Genomic DNA, 10,356 nt, shown 5'->3' with positions numbered 1-10,356 from the left:
TTCGGGGAGATTAGTCGCCCGGTGACAAATCTCCTCTTCTTCATGGCGACTAATCTCCCCGAACTGCATTCCCGTCGTCTAGCATGTAAATTGCCGGCTGGATGGCAATCGGTGCGCTTCGTTTTCGAAGTTTCCTCGCGAGAAAACTTGAGGCGACTTCGGAAAACGATTCGATCTGAGTGCTATTCCCACTGCGATTTACATTCTGCCAGCGGGAGGCAGTTCAGGGAGATTAGTTGCCCCGAAGAAGAGGAGATTTGCCGCCAGGCGACTAATCTCCCCGAATCTGAGCATGTGCCCTGACCCTAAGGACATGTATGTATATACAGTGTATGTATTTGTGCAGTGATTGAATCATGAATAAATAATTTCCCAAGAGCTGAGCCAAACTAGTGGGTCGTAATCCCCGCGGCAAACACAGGTGATACCAAGACAACAAACAGACTTATCTGTGTAACAAGCAAACAAGAGGGCAAAGTTACTCCATTTGGCAGGAATTGAACAAAAAAAAGGTCTTTGTGGGAGGGGTTATTATTGCAGGTTGGGGGTAGATAATCCTCCCTCCCCCCCCAAAAAAAATAAGCAGCTCACCGAGATTCACCGACCCTACAGCTCAGAAGACAAGCGCTCGGCTGTTCTGCTGTTCCATGTCCTCTGAACCCCGGCTGCAATGATTTGGCTAAATGTCGCCCTGCTGCTGGCACTGCACGGGTATTGCCTGTGCCAAGAAAAAACGTAAGTAAATAACGACGATTATTGTCTGCTTTGCCTTGCAGCTCTCCCATCTCCATGCACGGGTCATGCATCCTATATGTTTATAGCTCTTACATAGGGGCAGATTTATTATGGGTAGAATTGAAAATTAGAATTCAAATATTTTTTTATGGTCAAATTCGATTTGAGTTTAAAAAAAAAAAAAAATAGATTTTTAAGATTTATCATATCAAGATTTAAGAGTTCCAATCCCCCACCTAAAACCTGCCGAATTGCAGTTTAAGTCAATGGGAGAGGTGCAGGCATCAGTTTGGAGATGTTTGCAGCCTTTCTGACATTCGGGAGTTTGATCAAATTCGATTCGAGTTTTCTGGGCGTTTAAATTCGTCCATGTTGGAGTAATTCGATTTTAATAATACATTTCGAACTAGTCCAATTTCGAATTTATGGGAGTTTAAAAAAACTCGCGTGAATTCGAAATTCGACCCTTGATATGTCTTATCCTTGGCAACTTTTCAATTGGTCTTCATTTTTATACCTTTTTTTTTTTTTTTGCCTCTTTCCAGCTTTCAGATAGAAACTAAAAAGCTGTTACTCTGTAAGGATACAATGTTACTGTCAAAATTATTTGTTAGAACTTTTATATTTCTATTCAGCCCCTCTCCTACTCATCTTCCAGTCTCTCTTTTTTTTTTTTTAATCCCTGCCTGGTTGCTAGGATAAATTGAATCATATCAACCAAACAGTTGCTGGAAAAAAAACCTGTATAATTAAAAAATAAATATGAAGATCAACTGCAAACCATTGCAAAATACTACTGTCGACTCCATGCTAAAAAAGTAATTTGAAAAGTTAACTTCCCCTTTTTTGCAACATGGCTTAACATTACATTTTATTTGCTTATCGCAATACAGGTACCTTGTCACGGGGCCCAGAAATTGGAGGATAGGAGCTTTGGAGACGGTGGTGGTGCAAGCGTTTGGCCAGGAAGGAGATTTCTCAATAACGATTAATCTGCTCAGTTACCCGGATAAAAAGATCACTTACGCAACGCAACACCTCGTGCTGAATAATGGCAACAATTACCAGGGGCTGGTGAAGCTAATGGTACGAGTGTGTGTGCGTCTCTGTCTGCTATTGGCTCTTTATTATTGCATGGGGGGAATCTATTGTCTCTAAGTCAACTTGGGGGACACAGGGACAGTGGGGTATAGCTGGTACATCCAGGAGGGCAGGAGACAACAGTAGGAAAAAACTAGCCCCTCCCCTACTGGCTATACCCCCAGCAGGCAGAGCCTAGGCCAGTTTTTGTTGTGTCCTCAGGAGGATAGGACGTAAATTTTTTCTCTTCATTAATTTGAATTTTCTGTCAGTTGCTTGACACCTAGGGATTGCCCAGGCCCTCTACACAGAGCAGAGGTTCCCCATAGGCATTCCCCATCGTGGGACCTGTCTCTGGGGTTTCTGATATTCAGACCACCCAGTCATTCAAGTCTCCCCTTCTCTGTCATAGGTGGAGACGGACTGGCCGGAGGACAGAGGAGCGGTTTCTGGACACAGTGAGTATATTCTGTGCGGCCCTCCCTCCTCACATAACCCTCTTCCTACCACAAATGGGAGTTTTGGTAAAGGGGTTATTCTAATTGGGGCATATTCCAATTTTATTGCACTGCGCAGGCACTGTCTGCCTGTCTAGGTTGGCCTATTTTCCCCTTCTAGGCTGTGTCAGATTCCTTTGCCCTGGGTCAAGGTTGTATCTGACTGCATGCTGCTGAATGTGTGCGCAGCTCTTACTATGGCTGCACGGAGGAGCGCTACCCTGGGAGAGGAATGACCGTTCTGCGGGCGGTTGTTAGAAGAGGGAACGCTGCCTAGAAACCGAGGCGCATCAGACTTAGGCGCCATTCGGTTGTTCTCGCGCGATCTCATCGCGTTCCTTCAATTGCGGCTGCCATTTTGTCTCCTCATCAGTGAGCGGAGCGACGTCTAACGGCTGTTAAATTCTGCTCTCTTCAGCATTCCCCTGCCCGGGGTCCTCCTAAACCCCCGCAGCCTCACACCTACACTGCGATTCGCATTTAGAGTGTATTCTACACCCCAACTCAGTTAGCACTGGGTGACATTTTAAAGAAGGGCTACCTCAGTTAAAGTCTTTATGTCTCTACCTGGGGTTCTAGCACGGTAGAGCTCAGACCAGCGAACATATTATATAGAGATATATATATATATTAAATTCATCTGGTTATAGCTATATTCCTGGCACTACCATGTCTGAGGGAACTACTGACAAGCTCTTTTCCAGGGGGGCACCTACTGCTTAAGTGAGATATTTAGCCTGTGCCACCTGCCGCAAACGTTTGCCCTTAGGGCACAAAGAGCCCTTATGTAATAGGTGCAAACTACCTGAGATTGGTCCTGAACCTCCAGTACCTGCTCCTCCCCAGGTTGACCAAGACTGTCAAGGGGAATCTTCATCTTTACACAAGGATCCTTCACTGCTTAGACAACCTCCCGCACCTGAGTGGGCAGCACAGTTGGCTTCCGGGATACCAAAATTAGCCCAGTCACTAGATAAACTGCTCTCCCGCCTTGACAAGCCCAAGGTGAAAGCCTCTAAGCGCAGAGCTCCTTCTCCTTTAGAGGAAGAGAGTGATTCCCCTCCCAGATGTTTTTCACCATCTCGACCAGACTCCGGAGAGGATTTTGTTCGCTCAGAAGGTGAGCTTTCATCAGATTCAGACAAGGAGGACGAGGACTCACATAGGAACTTTTCAGATTCAGTGGATACTTTAATTGCCTTGGTACTGGAGACTCTTCGTCTCCAGGAGCCTCATCTGATGCCACTAAAAGCCTATTCAAACGTCACAGTAAGACTTCACCAGTTTTTCCTTCTCACTCACAACTGGATGAGATCATCCAACAAGAATGGGATAATCCAGAGAGACGTTTTCAAACAAACAGAAAATTCCAGAAGCTCTACCCATTTCCTAAGGAGCTTACAGAAAAGTGGTCAATGCCACCCTCTGTTGACCCACCAGTATCCAGGCTCTCCAAGAACACCGCTCTTCCTGTCCCAGATGCCTCTTCCTTCAGGGACTCAATGGATAAAAAGCTAGAGAGCCTTCTACGTTCAGCATTTTCAGCTTCAGGCACCTCTCTACGGCCTGTCTTAGCCATGGCATGGGTTAGCAGGGGAAGTCCAATCCTGGTCAGACTCTCTTCTTACCGCAATTTCTTCGGGGGCAGACCGCCATGAGCTTTCTCAATGGGCATCCCAGATTAAGGAAACAAATGATTACATGTGTGAGGCTTCACTTGATGCCATTCAAGTCATCAGCAGATCATCGTCTCTCTCTGTGGCAGCCCGCAGATCACTCTGGATGAAGCTGTGGTCAGCAGACCTTTCCTCCAAGAAGTCTCCAACTTCCATCCCATTTAAGGGCAAGCTTCTTTTCGGGCCTGAACTGGATAAGATTATCAGCCAAGCCACAGGGGGCAAGAGTACTCTGCTACCTCAACCCAAGGCTCGCCCTTCCTTTCGAAGGGGTAAGTTTTTTCGTGGCTCCCAGAGCAAGCATCATTGGCAACAGATTCTACACGGTCAGGCTGTGAAGGTTCAATCCGTCAACGCCACGGCGGTGGCCTACATCAACCACCAGGGGGGCACAAGAAGCAGAGGAGCACTAGACGAAGTCAATCTCATCTTCAAATGGGCCGAAAATCACCAGACCCAACTGTCAACAATTTATATTCCAGGACTTCTAAACTGGGAAGTGGATTACCTAAACAGGCAATCCCTAGATCCGGGAGAGTGGTCATTGAAAGACGAGATCTTCCACGAGATAACACAGATGTGGGGCACTCCAGAGGTGGATCTAATGGAGACTCGGCACAACCGCAAAGTCCCAGAGTTCATAGCTCGATACAGGGATCCACTATCCGATGCTCTAACAGCCAAGTGGCACTTCCATCTGGCCTATGCTTTTCCACCCTTGCCCCTCGTACCAAGGACTCTCCGGAAACTTCAACGAGAGCAGACCACTCTCATCCTCATTGCTCCAAGATGGCCTCATCGCTCCTGGTACACAGACCTTCTCAACATGTCCGTGGCGGAACCTTGGACCCTTCCCCTAATTCCGGACCTTCCAACCCAAGGACCGATCCGGCACCCAAGCCTAACAAATCTAAATTTGACTGCGTGGCTCTTGAGACCAAGATTCTAATCCAGAAGGGATTCTCCAAAGCAGTAGCTGACACCATGTACGCAGCTAGAAAGCCGATTTCAGCAAGGGCTTATCATAGAGTTTGGTCTACCTATCGCCAGTGCTGCATACGTCACAAGACACAGTTCAGAAGAATCTCCATTCCCAATATCCTGGAGTTCCTGCAAGAAGGCCTATCCATAGGTCTATCCCTAGGCTCCCTTAAGTCACAAGTCTCTGCTCTATCTGTCCTTTTCCAGAAACGGCTTGCTCTTTTGCCGGATGTCAAGACTTTTTTGCAGGGGGTAGCACATGTGGCCCCCTCCAGTTCGAGCACCAGCTCCCCAATGGGACCTCACCTTAGTCCTACAGGCCCTTCAAGACCCTCCATTTGAGCCGCTAGGATCAGTACCTCTTCTCTGGCTTACCTGGAAGACTGTCTTCCTTTTAGCGATTGCCTCTGCAAGACGTTTCTCAGAACTCCGCGCACTGTCCTGCAAACCGTCTTTCCTCGTTTTTCACCATGATAGGGCGGTCCTTCGCACTATTCCATCTTTTTTGCCAAAGGTAGTATCTGACTTTCATTTGAACCAAGAGATTACGATACCGACCTTATGTCCTTCACCTTCCAATCCTAAGGAGAGGGCTTTGCACACCTTGGACCCTGTTAGAGCCCTAAAGTTCTACCTCCAGGACATTCGCAAGGTGGATTCCTTAATAGTCATTCCTTCAGGCCCCCACCAAGGAGGGGCAGCAACAAAGGCGTCCATTTCACGCTGGATCAAGCAAGCAATTCAGCGAACCTACGTGGCACGTGGCAAAACGCCACCAGCTAGACTCACAGCCCACTCTACTAGGGGGATGAGTACGTCCTGGGCATTCAGAAACCAAGCATCAGCAGAACAGCTATGCAAGGCAGCTACGTGGTCTTCGATCCACTCATTCTCAAAATTCTACCATTTCGATACCTTTGCGGCTTCTGACACTTGCTTTGGCAGAAAGGTACTTCAAGCCGCAGTGGTCAGTTCCACTTAAGCCTCACTCTCCCGCCCGGAGGAATTAGGGGACAGCTTTGGTACGTCCCCACTGTCCCTGTGTCCCCCAAGTTGACTTAGAGAAAAGGAGATTTTGTATACTTACCGTTAAATCTTTTTCTCTTTAGTCACTTGGGGGACACAGGGCTTCCCTCCCTGGATTGAGGCTCTCATTTTTCCGTCAGACATGTTACGTTTAGTATTAAGTTTTTACGGTTGATAAAATTTTTCATGTTGACTTTGGAACAAACTGGTCTAGGCTCCGCCTGCTGGGGGTATAGCCAGTAGGGGAGGGGCTAGTTTTTTCCTACTGTTGTGTCCTGCCCTCCTGGATGTACCAGCTATACCCCACTGTCCCTGTGTCCCCCAAGTGACTAAAGAGAAAAAGATTTAACGGTAAGTATACAAAATCTCCTTTCCTGCTGCTCACATGACTGTCATAAAATCCTTGCCGTAAACCAAGATTGGGCTCTTGTTGATTGGCATGCAAAGTCCCATCTCGCTTTACGGCAAAGGTTTTAGGATATAATCAGAGTCGCTCTCCCACAAGACAAAGCAGGAAAACAAAGTGCTCCGAGTGCCATCCAGCTGGTGATTTACATTCAAGTCAGTTCGGGGAGATTAGTCGCCCTGAAGGAGAGGAGATTTGGCGCTGGGAGACTAATCTCCCCGAATCTGAGCGTGTGCCCTGACCCTTAGGTGGAGATTTAACTCTGAGCCCTTAGTTTTCCGAAGTTTTCCTCGTGTGGCGACTTTGGAAAATGAAGCAATCCAAGTGCCACCCCGTCGGCGATTTACATTGTAGCCGGCGGGAGGCAGTTCGGGGAGATTAGTCGCCCCAAAGAAGAGGAGATTTGGCGCTGGGAGACTAATTTCCCCGAATCTGAGCGTGTGCCCTGACCCTAAAGGGATTCTGTCATGATTTTTATGATGCCGTTTTTATTTTTAAATTACACTTTTAGGGCAGAGACACACGCTGCTATTTCTGGAGATTAGTCGCCCAGCGACAAATAGTTTCTTCTTCGGGGCAACTAATCTCCCCGAACTGCCTCATGCCGGCTAGAATGTAAATCGCCGGCGGGATGGCACTCGGATCACTTAGGCTTTCCGAAGTCGCCCGGAGTTTCCTCGTGAGGCGACTTCAGGAAGCGAAGCTCTCTGAGTGCCATCCCACCGGCGATTTACATTCTAACCAACGGTAAGGCAGTTCGGGGAGATTAGTCGCCCGAAGAAGTCACCGGTGACTAATCTCCTAAAATTGCAGCTTGTGTCTCTGCCCTGACACTGCAAATAATTCACTGTACAATATAAAATGTCATTCCTGAAGCAGCAAGTGTATTTAGTTGTAATATTGGTGTGTAGGTGCATCTCAGGTCATTTTGCCTGGTCATGTGATTTCAGAAAGAGCCAGCGCTTTAGGATGGAACTGCTTTCTGGCAGGCTGTTGTTGTGGTATATGGCCACCTTCATGGCAGAGACACTCACTCAGATTCGGGATGATTCTTCGGGGCGACTAATCCCCCCCAAACTGCCTCCCTTTTCCAAAGTTTCCTCATGAGGCAACTTCGGGCGACTTCGGAAAACGAAGCGCACCGAATGCCATCCCGTTACTGTCACCTATAATTACCCCATATAGAGGGAAGTTATTAGAAACAAGGCAACATGCTTTTGGAGATCTGCTATTTGGGGTGGCAGAATTTCTAGCGCAGGGATTGGCCATCGTTAAATAAGCAGTAAATGTGACTGTTCTACAGCATTGCCCAATGAACGTCCTTGTTTTCCTTCCAGATCCAACCCCAGGACTTCCCGAAACACAGCGCGTCCGACCCGATGCCGTTTATTTACCTGCAGGCGCTGTCCAACGCTTTCAACAAAGAAGAGCAAGTTCCAGTCTCCTACAGGAATGGATTCCTCTTCATTCAAACCGACAAGCCGTTTTATACCCCAGACCAGTCCGGTACGGCTCTTCCATCGCTCCTTTAAAGGGCTGGTTCACCTTTAAAGTTCACTTTTAGTATGTAGCTAATTCTAAGCAACTTTTCAGTTGGCCTTCATTTTTTATTTTGTGTATTTTTCTAATTATTTGCCTTCTTCTTCTGACACTTTCCAGCTGTCAAATGGGGTCACTGACCCCATCTAAAAAACACATCCACTCTAAGGCTGCAAATTTAATGTTATTGTTATATTTTATTACTCGTCTTTCTATTCAAATCCTTTCCTATTCATATCATAAGTCAGTGCTTGGTTGCTAGGGTAATCTGTAGCCTAGCAACCAGATATTGCAAACTGCAGAGCTGCTGAATAAAAAGCTAAATAAATCAAAACCCACAAATAATAAGAAATGAAAGTCAATTGAAAATTGTCTCAGAATATCCCTCTCTACATTATACTAAGGGTCAGGGCACACAGCGAGATTCGGGGAGATTAGTCACCCGGCGACAAATATCCTGTTCTTCTCCCCAAACTGCCTCCCCGCCCTCTAGAATGTAAATCACCTGCGGGATGGCACTCGGAGAGCTTCGTTTTCCAGAATTGCCCGAAACTGTCTCACGAGGAAACTACTTCGGAAAACGAATCGCTCCAAGTGCCATCCCGCTGGCCATTTACATTCTAACTGGCGCGAAGGCAGTTCTGGGAGATTAGTCGCCCCGAAGAAGAGGAGATTTGTCGCCGGGCGACTAATCTCCCTGAATCTCGCTGTGTGCCCTGACCCAAACAGTTTAATTAAAGGGGAACAACCCCTTTAACCCCTGGCATGCTGGGTCAATTTGATCTTACTCCCCAGTTAACTCCTAGAAATGTAGGGGGCTGGAACTTTGTCATTGCTCTAGATTCTTCATGCCCTGGCAAATAAAGGGTTATGTGCCTAAATCTGTGTATTATAAAATACTGTACATTTACTGTATATTTAATGCTGATGTATATTTAAACTCTTTGTCTTACAGTGAAGATCAGAGTTTACTCTATGGATGAAGAGTTAAAACCAGGAAGAAGGAAAGTCGTATTAACGTTTAAGGTTAGGGTTTTTATGGTCATCTAAAAGAAACATGATCCAATTAAATACAATGCATTTCTCCCTATGCACAGTCCTCTTATAGCATACCCTGTCCTCAGCAGCTTTTTAATTGGTCTTTAATAAAAAAAATGTAATCCAAATAAACTACTGCTGCAATTTTTTTTGTTATTGTTACTTGCATTTCTTGTTTCTGTTTAAGCCTATTCATCTTCCACATCTGGTTGCTAAGGTATGTTGGACCCTAGCAACCAGGCATCTTAATTCCAGAATCGAGCGATTTCGAAATAATAAAAAAACACAAAAATAAAGAGCGACTGCTAATTGTCTCAGAAATCACTGTTGTGTCTCTTATTTAAAGGTGAACTTCCCGTCTAATTGGTAACTTACTTGTGTTCGTTTTCAGGATCCAGAGGAAGTGAAGGTGGATACTATAGAAGAAGACGATTTAACGGGAATTATTTCCTTCCCTTATTTCAAGATACCAGCCAACCCAAAGTACAGTATCCCATTTATCCCATTGTTATAGATCCCACAACAAGCACATCTACAAGTGGCTCCTTCTTTATCACCAGCTCTGAGGTCAGAATTAGGGACAGTTAGATCTAATACAAATTCCAAACCTGAAACACGGATCCCTTTCATTCATATTAAAGGTTATGAGCTTAGGGGGCCCAGTCTGAAGGTCAGTTAGGGGTAGATTTGTGGTGAGTGCTTATTTGTACCCTGGGTACCCCTGGAACTATAGCAGGGTGACTGTTACCCCAATGTTTCTATATATCTGTAACCTTGTTATGAGCTAAGGGGTCCCAGTCTGAAGGTCAGTTAGGGGGAGATTTGGGGTGAGTGCTTATTTGTACCCTGGGTACCCCTGGAACTATAGCAGGGTGACACCCCAATGTTTCTATATATCTGTAACCTTGTTATGAGCTAAGGGGGCCCAGTCTGAAGGCCAGTTAGGGGGAGATTTGGGGTGAGTGTTTATTTGTACCCTGGGTACCCCTGGAACTATAGCAGGGTGACTGTTACCCCAATGTTTCTATATATCTGTAACCTTGTTATGAGCTAAGGGGGCCCAGCCTGAAGGTCAGTTAGGGGGAGATTTGGGGTGAGTGCTTATTTGTACCCTGGGTACCCCTGGAACTATAGCAGGGTGACTGTTACCCCAATGTTTCTTGGTATGAGATATGTGCGGCCAAAAGGGGGTCTTGAACCAAAAAAGTGAAAGAAAAAAAACACTACTATAGTGGCAGCCTTGCTAAACATCATCTCATAATGATAGTTCTAAGATAGTCTATAGTCAGACATACATAATTTCGACAAGTTTTGACAATTTATTTTCATCTCCTTTATGCTGTTGTTATGATGACTACATTCCCTTATGTACAATTGC

The 10,356-nt window shown here is 46.0% G+C and overlaps 1 protein-coding gene across 6 annotated transcripts in view; it reads left to right on the top strand.

Annotated features, from left to right (window-relative positions):
* The first annotated feature begins 297 nt into the window (after positions 1-297).
* Positions 298-10,356, top strand: part of c5.L (complement C5 L homeolog) — a 64,890-nt gene continuing 54,831 nt past the window's right edge. For 3 of the 6 annotated variants that reach the window (XR_005963200.1, XR_005963199.1, XM_041572360.1), the window contains exons 1-5: positions 301-735; positions 1,629-1,821; positions 7,739-7,907; positions 8,896-8,966; positions 9,370-9,461. Coding sequence is in view for 3 of the 6 variants with exons in the window: in XM_041572360.1 (XP_041428294.1) it covers positions 671-735; positions 1,629-1,821; positions 7,739-7,907; positions 8,896-8,966; positions 9,370-9,461 (590 nt within the window). In the remaining 3 variants the exon portion in view is untranslated. Of the gene's footprint in view, positions 736-1,628; positions 1,822-2,227; positions 2,274-7,738; positions 7,908-8,895; positions 8,967-9,369; positions 9,462-10,356 lie in introns of those variants that run through there. The other 3 variants (XR_005963201.1, XM_041572362.1, XM_041572361.1) reach the window with 2 other exon arrangements.

Source organism: Xenopus laevis, chromosome 8L (assembly GCF_017654675.1).
Source record: "Xenopus laevis strain J_2021 chromosome 8L, Xenopus_laevis_v10.1, whole genome shotgun sequence".
Classification (NCBI taxonomy): Eukaryota; Metazoa; Chordata; class Amphibia; order Anura; family Pipidae; genus Xenopus; species Xenopus laevis.
This window is presented reverse-complemented; position numbering and strand designations above follow the sequence as displayed.